The sequence below is a fragment of the Propithecus coquereli genome, unplaced genomic scaffold (assembly GCF_000956105.1).
Source record: "Propithecus coquereli isolate 6110/MARCELLA unplaced genomic scaffold, Pcoq_1.0 Scaffold26, whole genome shotgun sequence".
Taxonomy (NCBI): Eukaryota; Metazoa; Chordata; class Mammalia; order Primates; family Indriidae; genus Propithecus; species Propithecus coquereli.
Window position 1 is genome coordinate 575,532 of NW_012148174.1, and position 17,070 is coordinate 592,601.

Sequence of the window (17,070 nt, forward strand, 5' to 3'; positions counted from 1 at the left end):
AGTCAGTGAGACTGTCGTAATAATGGCACGTTCATGACATGGGTTACTGCAGTAAAATGTGTCCAGTAAAAATGTATCTTTCCAGTATGTATAAACCGAAGTTAATTACTTCTATTAATTGAAACAGGATATAATGGTATTTGAAAGACAGCCTGAAATGTAAAGGAAGGAGATAATAAAAATGAAAGAATGTTAGTGGTAACATAAAGGGCACAAAAGTTTTGTGGTATTCTTTTCCAATGTTGTGACATCAAAATTGGCCTAAGAAAGTATAGTAAGTCTCAGATCTGACCGAAATAAAAGGTAAATAATCAGTCTGCAGTTTTCAAACAGTTTGATACTTTTCTCTCCTCTTTCGCTTTAATATAAAAAAGGAAATATATGAAAGGACCACGGACATTTTTTATGCAATAGGACTGAAGCTAAAATAAAAGGTTTTCTTACAGCCCCTAACACCTATTACAAAGTTTCGCTACATGGCACAGAATATTTAGATGGGACCTAAAACCTACATTTAAGAATGCACTCTTTTAAAATAATGACTTTTGGAATAATGATACCGAGTAATGCAGGCTATCAATGAAAATAATGTTTAAAAAAAATCATTTGAGAAAAGAGTGCATTACCAGTGTAATTCCAGCCACTGAAGGGATCTGAAGCAGCAAATCAAATGAGCGAAAGTTTCAATCGGCCCTAAAGACCCACAAGTGGTTGACACCTGGCAAATGTGAGAGGCAGCAGTGTGGTGCAAACCCTCTGCTAGCGAAGACACTATTCAGCTTGAAGACGAAGTGGTTTAGTGGTTTAGCAGGGCTAAGCACTGGGCGGTTTGTGAGCATCATGGAATTCAGTGTGATCTCTGGGAGGGTGGGAATCACTCAAGAAGCTGCCATTACAAGCGGCGAGGCCAGCGTGTTTTGAGCCTGAGAATTCAGAAGCAGGACTGGCAGCGGCATGGACATAAATTTAGAACTAGAGATATAAAGTAGAGCGCAAATCATTTGCCATTGAGGTTACCAGGCTTCTCTGCCTTTTAAACGAAGTTGGTTACCTGTGGTCGCAGATATTTTTGTTCCGTTTTGCTGTAGACTTTTAAAAATTGGAGGACTGGCATTGTGTTCTGTCAGAAAGGACATTAAAAAAAAAAAGCAGCCGCCAATCATTTCAAACAATGAAATTACATCTGCACAATTAACAGAAGTTTTCTTGACATATTAAAAACTAAGTACTTAATGTTGCTCACTTCACCACTAGTTGGAAACTTAGCCACACCCTAGAGCGGCTGTCCCCAGACCATCGCTCCCTGGCTACTTCCTACTCCAAAGGACGCCTTTGGTGAGCGGAAGTCATGCAGCTATTTCACCCGATTAGGGGGCCTAAACTTTATGAATGACAATAACTTACATGACCATAGAATCTTCACTATCTTACCAACCCCTGGTGCTCTTCCCTATCCAGCCAATAAATATTCTAACCAATTCTATTGTCACACATACGTGTACACAATTAGGAGTCTTTGCAATATTCACAGTGGAAACAAATTCTTGAATTTTTTGTGTCAGAATGTAGGTAGTAGAGGGGGAAACCCCCCCCCAAAAAGAAAATGCTTATTTTTGACTTAACGTGTTATTTTTAATACACAGCTCTAACTATGAAGGCTTTATGAATAGGAAACAAAGTCAATGCAATTATCTAAATTTTGTTTTACTAAAACATTACATCTGTAGAAAACCTAATTCGATTTCACCTCCGTGTCCTAAGAAGGCCTGTCCTGCAAGTGTAAAAACAAACAAACGTCAGGTGTACTTCGCGGGTGCTACCAGGCGTCTTCCACCGCGGCGCACGAGTTTCTGGCTGCGGGGGAGGCCTGTCGTGCGAAGGCTAACGTGACCTGTGACCTCGAACACGGCCACGCGGCTCCTCGGAGAGCTCACCGGCTCGCGGCCCCGCTCCAAAACCAGAGCTGCGCTTTCTTCTTCCTCTGCCTCTCTGCCTCCCTCTCTCCCTCTTTTCAAAGCGGAAAGGAGCGCGCGTGGCGATGCATCATTTATAAATCGCCTTGTCGTTGCGGGGAAAACAAAACGCTGCTTTGAAAGCCAAGCAAACTCCTGCCGCGGCCTCCCGCGCGCCGATGGAGGCCCTTCAAAGGGCCGGCGGCGGTGGAGGCCGCGTGCGCGCCTGCTGTTCCCCGGCGCCCCCGGGACGCGGGCGGCAGATGTCGCGGCGCGGGGCCGTCTCTGAAGCGCCCTCCCGCGCCGTGTCCCCGCGTCAGATGTCGCGTCGGCGCCTGCGGCGGGCCGGGAGCGCAGCTGGGCCCGCCCCGCGCTGCCTGCGGCACCGGGACGGCTCTGCGCCGCCGCCAACCGCGGGCTGGGGAGGCCGCTGCGAGCAGATGCCGGCGACGACCTGCCGGGCCGCACCTGCGCGCGCCGCCTCACCTGGGCACACCTGCGCGCGGCGCCATCACCTGGACACACCTGCGCGCGCCGCCTCACCTGGACACACCTGCGCGCCACGCCATCACCTGGACACACCTGCGCGCGCCGCCTCACCTGGGCACACCTGCGCACCGCCTCACCTGGACACACCTGCGCGCCGCCTCACCTGGGCACACCTGCGCACCGCGCCATCACCTGGATACATCTGCGCGCCACGTCATCACCTGGACACACCTGCGCACCGCGCCATCACCTGGACACACCTGCGCGCCACGTCATCACCTGGACACACCTGCGCACCGCGCCATCACCTGGATACACCTGCGCGCCACGTCATCACCTGGACACACCTGCGCACCGCGCCATCACCTGGACACACCTGCGCGCGCCGCCTCACCTGGACACACCTGCGCGCGCTGCGCCATCGAAGCGGTGCCCGGGCTGCGCGCGCCCCGGGACCGGCGCCCTGGGCAGGGGCCCTTCCCGCGCCGCGGCGGTGCTCCGTGCCTGAACGTCAATCACTCCATCGAGGCTCGGCGGCGAGTCCTCCCCAGCCGGCCCGTGCGGCCTCGGAGCCACGGAAGAACATCTGGCTGGAAACTCGCCCTGACGGGACTTGCAGAGTGACAGGCGCGTGACTTCGGGTTGAGTGCCCTGCATGCTCATGCGTTTACTAAACTCAACTCTGGAGAGGGAGGCTCTGTGTAAGCAGTTCATAAATAAATGACAAGACTGTTTTCCTAGGCAGAAAACGCACTGCCGACCAGGCAGAGGTGGTGTTGACTTGGAACCATTAGGCGCAACCTGAAAACAAGTGCGGTTGATTGTCTCTCAAGTGGCATGAAGTTTGTTTTAGCCTTTTCTTTCCGGAAAGAGTCATTATTACTTTCTTCGAGATTCGGATATGAGAAAGCATTCTTATTTCCTGACAATATAAAATAAACTACATTTGTTATTAACTAGAAAAACTGTCCAAAACTCTTCCTGATTTCTACAATGAGCCAATTGCTTTATAATCACACACACACACAAACACACCGCGCTTTGAGGTCCATTTTCCCCCTTCTTCAATGAGTATCAAGGGTGATAGAGAGACAGCTAGACCAACCGTCTGGTCTACGTTTAAACAACAGCCAGAGAAGCAGAGGATACTTCCAGGCAGGCATCTTAGTCCCGTAAAATTTTCTTTACTCCATGTGATTCTATGAGGTAAACCGTGTCTATACAAACAAAATTGGTTAAAACCCCATAAGGCTTAGTCGGTTGAATTTTTGACTAACTAGCCACAATAACTAGGAGGTAAACGAGCCATGGTAGTCTCTCCATGCATACATTAAGCACCGCCAAAGCGGATCATCCTATTTTATCATCATGCATCAAAATTAGCTGTGCCAGACTTTAATCATGATAGTGAAAGGAATATATAAAGAATTAGCAAGAAAGTTGAGACCACTGTCTGTTTCTGCTGGTTAATACATCTTTGGTGCTAGTTCAATTCCCAGTACTTAATAAGGTGAAAATTATTGAACAAACTAGTGTCTAACCTGAGGCACAGAAAACTAAGATGATGTGTGAAAACAATTTTGAAACACTTGAAGTGAAAGTCTAGCATGTTGAAGAGAAAGAAGAGTTGTTACATGTTGTTCCAGAAGCAGAACACCAAAGACAATCGAATTTAAACAGAGACGCAAATTTCATTATATGAAAAGTTTCTATTAAGAACCACAGTGACCTCATAATCAAAGAGGCTACTTCATAAACCAATGAAGTTCTCTCTACCTATGGTCCTAGCAAAGGGTAAACGATGATCATCTGTTGGAAAAATTCCAGGAATATTTTCTCACATTGGATTTTCTAAATGATTGAACCAAAATGTTTTTTAAATTACCCCCATTTCATAGAAGTAAAAATTTAAGACTGAGACCATTTTGTATTTTAAACATCAAGTTAAAACCATTTAACACTAAATATAACTTCGCTTGGCATTGTAAGATAAATACTAGTTTCATCAATTATTTCATCCTTAAAAAAACAGCATACCATACCCAAATGAACCTAAAGTCCTCCAAAGCTGAAATGCATGTTCACTTCCTTGTTAAAACAGAATAATCATCACGTTGACATACAATGAAATGAATAGTATTGTCTCTGAACCAAATCCACCCACTGTTACACATGAAAAAGGTCTTAAACAATTTTTCTTACATTGACACAAGAGGAAATAGTACTAATATATTAAAAAATTATAGAACTTGAGTAATTCTGGCCAAATTTGCAAAACAAAAAAGCCTCAAATAGGCTTCTTTGGTGGAGTAATAATACATACGTATACATATGTGTGTATGTATATATGTGTATGCATATATATATATCACTGTCACGGATTTTTATAATTTTTTATAACTTTAAAGACACTTTTATACATTCAAGAAATTAGATTACACCAACCGTTGAAGGCAGGAAACACATTTATACCTAAAGAAATTGAGGTTCTGGGGCATTCTCTCTAGTCCTCATTGCTACTAAATGCTAGAGTAAGATTTCGGCAACTAATTCCCAGTCTCTCATTCCCACCAGATAAAACCTCAGAACATGATGTCTTCAAAGTCAAAGGCCGAAGCAATGAGTGTGCTTATTAAAGTACGTTTTCAAATGACTAATTTTTATGAATCGCTTGTAAAGGGACTTCTGTGAAACTGTAGCTCGAAGATACATCCTAACAATAGCTAATAATTTATTAGGCACTCCGTGCAATGTGAATTTGCACCAGACAATACTATTTCCTTCCTTGAGTATAATAAAGGCTTTAGCGTTATTTTTGATTATTATTTCCCTCCCTTCATGATACTGAGCCGAGCAGTCAGCTCTTCCCCAACATGGTTCCCCTTCCCCTACACAAACCTCATCTCCTTCCTGAGGTCGCATCAAGGAAACCCGGTCGTACTGTCGCCGCAACAGAGCCCAGAGCGCATCCAGACGACCCTGAAGGAAAACGGCATTTTTAAATTCCCAGGCAATGTCCTCAGCCTCTATTTACCGGAAAAACGAAGAAAGATAAAATGAAGAAGGTAAATGCTCATCCCCTATCGTCTAAATAAATACATGACAAAAATCTGGAGGTTCTTATTGCCGAGAAAGGATTCAGTCGTCAAACCCTAAGATGAATATCTGCTATCTGATCTGCTCCTGTCGTCTTTTAAATAGTGGAAAGGAAGGCGGACCAAAAAAACCGCAGTTCCTTCAGGAGGTTTGAGTCAAGGACGCCAAATATGGACACGCACCTTAATCGGCGTGTACCACTTCGTCTGCGGGGGCTGGTGTGCGGGCCTGGGCCGCGGAGGTCTGGGCCTGGCCGGCTCCTCCGCTTCTTCTGGAATCTTCACCACGGCGTTTTTGGCTTTCTCCAGCCTCGCGCCTTCCTCCGTAGACCCCTTATCACCCCAGCGGACCTTGAAAACAAACGGAAAACACCACTGTCAGACAGACAGGAAGTGCTCTCTGCCAGACAGGAAGTGCTCTAGAACTGCCGTCCCCAGCACCCCGGGCTGTGGCCTTGTTAGCTCCCAGGCTGCACCGCAGCAGGTGGGGAGTGAGCAAAGCTCCGCCTCCTGCCAGGTCAGAGGGCGTTAGATTCTCGCAGGAGCACTGCGCATGCGCGGGATCTAGGTTGCGGCTCCTAGGGAATCTAACGCCTGATGATGGAGGTGGAGCTGAGGCGGTGATGCTAGTGCTGGGGAGCGGCTGCAAATACAGAATGTCATTAGCAGAGAGGTCTGACTGCACAATAAATGTGATGCACGTGAATCATCCCAAAACCATCCTCTCCTCCACCTCCTCCTCCTGTCCATGGAAAAATTGTCTTCCATGAAACTAGTCCCTGGTGCCAACAAGGTTGGGGACCGCCGTTCTAGAGGAACAGGCGCTTATCGAGCCATGGTCCTTTGGTTCACCATCTCGAAGCAAAAAAGTAGATTAACCTATTAAACCTCTTATTCTGAGGTTTAATAGGTTTCTCATCACCACTTAATATATCTAATATTAAGATCCTAGAAAAAAAAAAAAAGACTCTTTGTGAAAATCTGGAGTCAAATTTGAAGCAGTCATTTCTCCATGGTTTCAAATAAGGAGTCAGTTTGTGGCTGACATAGGAAATGCATGACAGTGCATAATTCTATTTTCTGATTAGGTGTGATCCTCTGCTAGCTAAACACACACATAGGTACTGACGACACCGGGAGAAATACGTGAAAATTAGCGTTTATTGAGTAATTACTGAGTATCAGCCTGCATTTAACCCATACAAAAACGCAAAGAGATAAATACTATTTTTCTTTCCAGATGAAGCACTAAAGAGGTTAAGTGGTGTGCCCAAAGCTGAAAAGCTAGTAAATGGCAGGGCAGAGATTTGAACACTGGCGATCTGAAATGGGTTAATTAAGTTTCGAATTGGTTTGAATTTTACAAATGTATTTTACACAAAGGAGCTGCTCCTTCCAAACTTTCCATCGAGTTTGAGTAATGTGAAAAGTATGATTTAAACATACTTTGAAAGTAAAATAATTACATATGAGTTTTCTTTACTTTTATAAAGCTTTACTTTGTAAAGTGGCTTTCAGTCTTTAGTTCCCGTGCTCATCTGAGTATGGTTATTTAACATATGAATTTTTCAGTGAGAAAGACGAATCTGAAAAGACTCTGTTTTGAAAAGAAAAATTTGGGGACGATAGGGAATTCCACAAATTTTAGGGAATTTCCTTCTCTGAAAACTCTTGGCATTGAAAAACCACAGGATCAAATTATTTTCTTTATTTTTCAATGAACGAGAATTAAAGGCCAGATTTGGGTGAAAGTGGTCATTTGAATAAGGCGTGGCCCCTGGAGAAGGGCTTTGTCCAACAAGGAGCAGTGGGAAGTTCTTCAGAAACCAAAGACATTACCAGAGACAACAAAGATCAGACTAGTGAAGCTCTAAAAAGAAATATGGAGACCTATCCAGGGCACACTATGACACACACCACAGTTAAGTGATTTTTACAAAGGAAAAAAAAAAAAAAGACCTTTTAAAGCATTTTAATGACCTGAATTAGTGGGTAGGGATACAGATGATAACTGTTCATAGAACTATTCACAGATTTTTGATAAGGCTTACTTAGATGTTTTTACCTTTTCTTTACTACAATTTTAGAATGGGCTTTCAATTTCAAGTGGACCCTGTTGAGTCATTAAAATGTACCTGTATCTTTCAGTGTGATCAATGGTACTAGAATGTTCTTTATGAGGTTGTTAAAATTGTTTTAAACACCATTAAACCTTCAGAGCTAGATAGTTGGCTTTCTTTCCAGAGAAATGACCTTCTCTTTCAAATCGCAGTGTCTTCACCTAGATAAACACACACTTATAAAATCTTTAGATATAACTAAATTGAATTAAAAAACTCTAAAATCAGGACACATATCCTTGCAAGCATACAGTCTCAATTGTAAGGGAAAAAAAAAGGGACATACACAGTTAAGTAAACATATAAATGTCATAATTTAGAGAAGTAATTCAGGGTAGAAATATAAGTAGATAAAATTTAGATCCACTCAAATGATAAAAAAAAAAAAAAAAGAAATGATAAGATTTCAATATATACACCTCCCTAGCCTGTCCTTCACAGGTGATGTCATAGAGGTAATGGTAATCACATTCTTCTTTTACTATTCTCAGATAAAGAATATGAAGCTGGTTAAACTAGAATTCTGACCCAATATGTCACTTCTAGGGACTCAACTATCAAAATACCTGTGATAGGTAGTTGCTGAGGTCTAAAGGAGATTCATTAAATAAATTCATTAATGTTAGTTCATGGAGGACTTATTTCATCATCACCACAAACAATTCTTACTTAATCTCAAAGTCTAAAACTAGAAAATACTTTGTACAGTATTCCTAAAACTCTTAAAAACAATCAAACAATGTAAACATATATATATTTACATACATATGGCATGAATCTGTGCATAAATTTTACTGTTTTAGTTTGGCCATATTGGGATAATTAAAAAGGACAAAAGAATGACAAGAATCAATTGCTAAAGGGAGCCTCAGCAGAAATAATATAATCTAGCTTTTTTATTATGAAAAAAATAAGTGCAAGCTTGATCGCTAAATTCTTCCAACTCCACTTGGCTTTTATTATAAACGATAAAAATTCCATAATTTCCAGAGCATATTTGGATGACTAGAAGGTTATATCATAGAGGAGCAATTTCAGAATTGAGAAAAGAAACAAAAACGGTTTCACGCTGAATTGGCAGAAACACACATTTGAAGTCATTAGGTATCGAGGATCAGTTGTGCTAACAGCTGTTATTAACATCAGCTCAGTCCCAGCTTTCTGCAAATTCCCATTACCATAATGTTTAAATATTTAATTTAAAAGAGGAGTAAGAAAAAAAATTCTAGGTAAAATCCCTACATTGGCTTAAAATAACCTTAGTTATGAAGATTTGTTCTGTAATTCAGATGAGGTCATAATTTCTATAATTCCTTTTACTTTCCAGTGTTTAAGGTACTTTTTAAAAGAGAACTACTTTCCAGGTTTGAGTAGGAATGCTTTTAAAACAGATTATGTTTTCTATTTTCCTTCTCCAAGTTTAAATAAAGTTCATGTTTCAGAAAGTTAATTCTCAGTTCAATTTTTATTGTGTATTTTTACATGCAGACTGAACATCTCTAATCTAAAAATTTGAAATCCAAAATGCTCCAAAATCTGAAAACTTCTGAGTGCCAACATGATGCCACAGGTGGAAAATTCCACACCCAACCTCATGTTATAAGCTGCAGTTAAAACTCTGTATCATGCACAAAATCATTAACAATATTGCATGAATTGCCTTCAGGGTATGTGTATAAGGTATGTATAAAACACAAATAAATTTTGTGTTTAAACATTATGTTCCCATCCCCAAGATATCTCATTTTGTACATGCAAATATTCAAAAACCAAAAAAAAATTCAAAATCTAAAACACTTCTAGTCCCAATCGTTTTGGAAAAGGCACACACAACCTGTATTGGTTTCCCCTGTGTAATGCTCATTTTCTTTGCCACCTTTTCCTCATTCTCATTCCCATTTCCATCTTGTTTGGCTATCTTGTAGCCAAATTATCCAAAGCTAAAATGGACCTAGATTTATTAAAATGTGGCTGAGTTCTCACAAATTTTTTTCAACTGAAAAGGATGGGTGGGCAATTGTATTAATAGTCAATAACTCCTGAAACTCGAATTATATGTTGCTTAGGGACGTGCATGTACTCTTGGCTCTCTTGAGCATAAACCACTAATGTTCCTTTTAACTTAGGACCCATTTAGGGGTTCATGCATATTCTTTTCTTCAAAGAAAGATCTCAATCTTTGGAACACTAGAATATTGGGCTAACAAAAATGAGACATTATTCCTAGTTTTTGCAGCAAGACTATTATTTATTCAATTAAGGCTCACATACTAAAATATATCTCATCATGTGGTATCTTACATGTGTGTATTTCAAAATGAAATTAAATGTATTTTTCTGAATATAAAGCAGTACATTCTTACTGTCAAATAAATTATTAATAGGAAAAAGTTGGGAAATATATAGCACACATTGAAAATTCTCCATCCAGAGAAACCTACTCACATTTTTTGGTATATCCTATCAAACTTTTTTTCCACTTACTTATATCTTTTTACACACACATTTTGGAATGAGGCTAAATAAAGATAAGTTGTGACAGATCATATTTGAATATTTGCATGTAAAAATTTTATTTGCAATTGTATTTTTATACACATAGGAACATCCAATCCAATCTTTCCCTACCCTTCCAAGCCTAGAATGACACAACAAAGGCAAGAGAAGCAAAATAAACTTCCTTTTGTGTCAAACAACAAGAACTAGCTAGCCATGTTTTTTTCTTGCATTGTTTGAGATTCGCAATTACCTCCGTGCAAAAACATATGCACTATCCTCTCCAAAGACAAACTTAATAACTGCTAGCACCTGCCTTTTACCACAGCTTATTGGCAACGAGGTACCTGCCTCAGAGGATATTTCAGCAATACAGTGGCAAGCTCTTAGGAAAAACGTGCATTGTTTTAAGATCCAATGTGGTCAAGAAAAGGAGAAATCACTGTCAGATGACTTGTATAAACACTTCGGTAGTGACAACCATGTTAAATATGTCTGGTCTTCTTTTGAAGAATATGGAAATTTATCCTGAAAAGGGGAAACTCCCCTTGGGCATCTGAATTTTATTGAAATGTATAAAAAGAGAAAATTGCAACAACTGTGGAGTTGTTAATTAGCTTACTGATTTTTGCTAGCAGTAATGGGACAAAACAGATAGCACAATACGCAACGTGCAGTGATGGCAAAACACCTTCTTATCAAGAAGTAAAACTGAAGGGTAACTAATAAGGAGGAAATGCCAGGATGTGTGTTTAATAACAACGTCAATGTGTTAATGAGAAAATTCTTTGAATTGCTTCTTGGAATGGGATGTTGGCCTGGCTATAGTGTTAAGGGCTCAGTGCTGACAATGATCGCTTATTATTAATTAATCCATCACTTTGAAAAACAGTTCACGGTGATTAAAAAAAACCTTATTGATTTTTGAGATATAATATTAAGATCCAATTTAATCCACATTTTGAGACAGTCTGAAAGTTCAATGCATTCTATAAATGATATGTAATGTTAATTATGATAGCTCATAAATGGTAACTAAAAGCTAAAATAAAGAAATAAATGTGCTTCCTCCATATTTGTTATAAGGTCACATCCACACTATTGACATTTTCCCCTCAAATAGTACGTAACTATTAGATGTTTTCAAAGAAGGGCATTGTTGCGACTGTAAGTGGCTGGTTTCTTCAGAGGAGATGCTCTGTGCAGTAATTTCTTTCCAAAGTAATGAGAAAAGCCCTTTGTCTTGTTTTGTCCTTCATAATATGAAGATTTTATCAATGCAATCCTTTGACTAATGAAACCAGTTCTTGAACAGTTTTGAAATGGCAAGGATGATCCCACAGGAAAAAAATGTATCCAGAAAAGACCCAGTGTTAAGTAAAAATGATGATATTATAATATTGAATTGTAAAAAGGACCGTTTCCATGGTTTAATCAGTACTAGAAATGCATATTCCAGATTAGCATCTTCTATTTTTTTTAGGATACCAACCTCCATTCTTTTAATTCCTCCAACCCCTCGACCACCGTAATATGAAGCGTCTACAGTCGGCCATTTCTTAGTAGGCAGAGGTTCTTCTTCCTCCTATGGAAATATGTTTTTTAAATGGATTTAATTATTTCTTAAAATATTGTTTAGTCAGAACTGGCTCACAGTTAAACTTTTTTCTGAATGATATCGTTATGAAAAAATAGTATATAGGACATGTGGATGCATTTATGCTTACATGCATAAATTTCAAGTCGAGTTCTACAGATATGAGAACTCCTTCCCTTCCTCAGATTTTAGGAATCTCTCTTATATCATTCCTAGGTGACCAAAAGTTCTCTTTGAGTATTATTTGTTTATTCCGTATTTTTTCATCACTTTATACTTACAGGTAAAACATTAAAATTAGGACAATATTTTAACAACCATTTAAAGAATGGGTGAACACTGAGAAAACTGAACTAAAAAGATAAGCATTTGAGAAGTTTTGAAAATATACAACACATGTACATTCCTCATTTCTGGTTGCTAACATGAATTTGGCTAACACATACAATAATATACAAGCAATAATCGGTTTGAAGAAAGTAGTAACATTTTTAAACTGCCAGCTTAAATCTTCTAACTTTTTGTAAATAAAATTAGTGATATCAGAACTACTGAGATATTAGTATAAAAAGCATATTAAATCTCTGTGTACTATTGATTCCAACGGCCAGTCTATGTCTACCAATGTAAGAAGGTCCCATGCCTTTAGCACATGAAAAGAATCATAAGACGACAAAAAATAACAATTGATTTTTACAAATTAAAAAGTGAATACATAGGTATCATAGTCATCTAGCAATAAATGGAACTGATCAAAGTTGGAGATGATATGAACATACAGGAAAAAAAAAAACATTCATTTACCTCTTTTGGTGCAGGAGGAGGTGGTGGAGGAGGATCCTTGATAACCTGTTCAAAAAAAAAAAATCAAATATAAAAACTTCCATTAGGGAGGAGACGGATGTGTAAAAATAATTAGATTGGAAAAATACTGTGATAGCCCCAAAGATGTTCCCCAATGAACCTTGTCTCCCGATATTTATGCTCCTCCCTTTGAATCTGGGCTTGCCTAAAAACTAGCTTTTCACCGGCAGAATGAGGTGGAAGGAGCATCACACGACTTCCAAGGCTGGACCAAAAGAAGCTTCTGAGCTTCCCCTGACACCCCTGAACGCTCACTCTGGGGCAATCCTGTCGTGTCAGACGTCTACCCTGACACCATCGAGCTGCAAGGGAGCCCAGCATGATCCTAGGGTGGGTGGCGAGAGAGGGGCCCTGGCAGTCGCCAGCTATTTCACGGCTGAGCGCCCAGCTCAGGTGCCAGACATGTGAGAGAAGAGTCCATCCTGAACTTCCAGGTGCGCTGAGCCTTCGGACGACTCCAGCCCAACTGACACCTGACTGCAATCACGTGAGAGCCCAGGTGAAAATGACCCAGCTAAGTCGGTCTGTCCACAGAACCGTGAGGACACAAATTGTTGTTTGAAGCTCTTGGTAATAAAGCAACTTATTTATTTATTTATTTTTTAGAGACAGGGTCTCACTCTGTCTCCCAGGCTGGAGTGCAGTGGCGCCATCATTGCTCACTGCAGCCTCCAACTCCTGGGCTCAAGCGATCCTCGTGTCTCAGCCTCCCGAGTAGCTGGGACTAATGGCACACAAATCAACTTTTTAACCAAGGTTTCTTTCTGGGGAATCACTACTCATGAAATCTTACATGGTTGATTCTTCATGTGAGAGGAATACAGCCTAAGGCCTAATTTGGAATGGCCTTTATTGGAACTGGGGTATCTGGATTTTCACCCCATCATGATAGAATATCTTCCACCAACTATCAACGGCTTCTGATAATTTAGGTAACACATCGAAGTCTCTATACTAGGAGGAAAAACCGTTTGGAAATGTAACTGCTTCACTTCATCTAATATCAAATGTTTCCATTATGTTATTAAATTTTCAAAGGTTTGAAACAATATTGACTTGGAAAATGAGTTGCCACCTTATCAGTGAATAATTTTTCATGTGTAGTATATTACTATTACCATGGGTGTATTGTTTAAAGACTGCTTATCTTTTGAAAGTATACACAAATGTTTCCAAGTGAAATGATATGATTCTGATATTTTCATTAAAATAATTTGGGATGGGGAAACAGGAGTATAGAGGAAATAAGATTGAGAATAAGTTAAGAATCATTGAAGTTGAATAATGAGGACATGGAAGATTCATTACATTAGTCTTTCTCTTTGCAAATGTTTAAAATTTCCCATAATGAAAGGGTTTTAAAATTTTGATGTCACTGACAATGTTTAGAGAAATGACCTGTAGTTTTCTCTATGTATGATATTTTCATCACTCAAGTTTTAGCTTAGATCTAAACCTCAGGAAAAATACACAAACAATTCTATAGGTATAACTGGAGAGTAACTTGATTTGGTGAAATCTCTTCTGAATGGCACAAGAAATGCTGTTATTTATATTTAATCCTCTTACTCAATTCCATTTTATTACTAAACATAAAATTCCAGTTCTTTTTAGTAATTTTTAAAGATAAATATTTATGATGTTTTTTGCAGTTAGCCCAGAAATAAATGCCAGTGGAGGATTAAGGTTTAAAATAATACTTTAGTAAAACAAAATAAAGTTAAGGTTATCAAACCATAGGCACATTTCTTTTATTAAGAAAAAGAAAGCATCTCATGTCATCATCAACCAATGACAACAATATCTGTTAGCATTTCACACTCGACAAGGTCAAAACCAACTCAAATATCTTTGCTTAAAAGCCAACTCTGCTTCCTATTGTCCCTGTTTATCTCCAGTAAATCACTCTTTTCAGCTGCAGCCTCAAAATGTTGGGATGATCCATAATCTCCTTCTCAATTCTAAATGATGCCACCAAAATCATTTCCACGTCCAATAGATTCTTTGAAATACTTCTCCCTCTCTCTCTCCTCCCTCTCTCTCCCTGATGAATTTTCCCAACCTTCCCAAGGCAGGTAAGATTCCCTTGATGTGAACAGATGCCTCCTTGTTCTCTCCCAGCGTTTATCAGAGTTGATAATTTTATCTAGCTCCCCCAAACGGTAAGTTCTATGAGAACAGGTTTCATGCCTGCTTTGCTCTTCACGGCAGTCCTAGTTCTTAGGGGAGAGTCTGGCACAATTAGACTTTCAAGGAAGTAAGGAAGAAAGAGGGAAAAAGGATGGAGGAAGGGCAAAGGTAGATAGGGAGGGAGGAAGGAAGGAAGAGAGGAAGGGAGGAACTAAGGAGGTAGACTACGGGAGGAAGGACAAGGGAGGAAGAATTCTTTTCATTCCATTCCTTTCTCACTACCTAAAATCATGAACTTGGGATTCTTTGGATATTAAAATTATCTAATACGACGTTTTTCCACTTCTCCAATGCATACACAATCGAAACCTCAATACTCCGAAAAACTCCCACCGAGTTGTCGTCCAACTATGTTTGAACCGCTGCCATAAAAATAAATCCACTACCTCACAAAGCAATTCATTCCATTGGCAAGGAACCCACATTACTTGAAAGTTTTTCCCCCAAATGAAGCCAAAGCTTCCCTTTCTGTAGTTTCCACTCTTTAGTTCTAATCCTAGAGTCTGAAAACACACAGACACACAACCAATTTTTCTTCCAGAAGAGAGAAGTTCCTGTTTTTGAACACTGGGATAACCACCATCTATCTGTGGACTCTACGTATCCGGAAGTTAAATATATCAACTATTTTCATGAGGTGGTTTTGAGTTATTTGGTCATTTTGGTCAGTTTCTTTAGCAAATATTCCTTTGGTCAGTATCTCAAAGTGTGGTTTCCAGAGCTGATGATAGCATTTTAAGTATGGCGGAGCCACTATAACTCAATGAATGGTGCTCAGACAAAACAGATGCACCCTCCCATTTCTCACCCCCCCATTCTAAAAATTTTGTTTAATAATATATTGACAAAATTGGCTGATAGTCTGTAATTGCCATAGCCCTTTTTTTTTTTTTTTTACATCAATGGCTGTATGTTCTACTTGTAGATAAATTAGACTTCTAGCTTATTTCTCTTTCTCTAAGCTAGCCCTCATTCTAACTTATACACCAATACTCTTCTAATAGGGGATTAATCTATCATTTCTCCCCAGTCAAAATCGATAACTGATTACAATGTCCACAATTCAAATCAATGAATTACCAAATTTTATTGGAAAGACCTTACAAATCATGCTTCCATTCTTCAGTTTCGTGAATTCCCGTAAAGTGGTCTCTGGAGTTCTCTCACTAGAAAAAGATCGAGCTACATCCTTCCATTCCACTAAGTCTGAGCATAATATATCTGAACTCGTTTTCATTTTATTCAAAGTATTTCAAATTTATTCTTGTTACCTGTACATCTTGCACTGGTATATAAATTTCTGAGGACATAAATAGTATCCCCAACCCTGTTCTATATTATATCCTCTTGAGAATTACTGAACATCTTCCTCCGAAACTCTTCCTTTTTTGTATGTCATGTTCATTATCCTGTATAGCATCTAGTTTAGCATTGATATGGGGAAATTGAGTTTCAATTTAAAAACCGCCTACGACCACTACTGTCAAACTCACGTAGTTTCGTGAAAGGCATCCTTGCATTCTTTCTCTTCACTGGAGATCCTTTATGCAGTAAAGCTACAAGCTAAAAAAAAAAACCTAAAATCTCATTTTCAGTACATCCACGTGAGCGAACTCTTCTATTCTCATGGCTCAAGGGCCTCAGCATGGTGCCAGTCCCTCCTCAGTTTCACCCTAACATCTATCTACAAGTATCCACCAACACGCACCTCTACTCCAGCCAGACTGACGATGCTACGCTCCCCCCAAATATGACAACCATTTCCACGTTAGGTCCCGTCCAGCCTTCAGAGACCAGACCACCAACTTCCTATGGCTTCATCTAGAAGCCTTAAAACTTTTAAAAATATGTGTTGCTTCATTATATACATCATGCTTCATTTAACTTGGGTTTATATATTCATTTTGGAATTTGTCCTGATAAGTGTAAATGTCTCAAGGGCAATAATCATTTCCCCTTCTTTTCAAATATTGTCAGTGCCTGATAAAGTACCCTGCAAACAGCAGATACCATCAAACCAGAAAAATATGGTTAAAAGAGCAGCTGAAGGAACTAACTGAGAATGTTTGCAAAGAATCATAGTCAAGCTCCAAATTTATAAGTAAAATATTGGGGAAAAAATATACACAAATGATAAATAAAGATAGATGTCTATGAAACTAAAACATTGCTGGTTCCAAGGAAAATGAAGCACCAAATTTTTCTCTCAACCAATGAAGACAGAGAACCAATGAACTCCATGGCAGAAGGAAAGACATAAAATCATA

The 17,070-nt window shown here is 39.6% G+C and overlaps 1 protein-coding gene across 1 annotated transcript in view; it reads right to left on the reverse strand.

Moving 5' to 3' along the window:
* Nucleotides 1–17,070, reverse strand: part of ANTXR2 (anthrax toxin receptor 2) — a 144,222-nt gene that overhangs the window by 47,440 nt on the left and 79,712 nt on the right. The window contains 4 exon segments of the mRNA XM_012647241.1: nucleotides 5,340–5,420; nucleotides 5,720–5,887; nucleotides 11,645–11,737; nucleotides 12,554–12,598. Coding sequence (XP_012502695.1) covers nucleotides 5,340–5,420; nucleotides 5,720–5,887; nucleotides 11,645–11,737; nucleotides 12,554–12,598 — 387 coding nt within the window.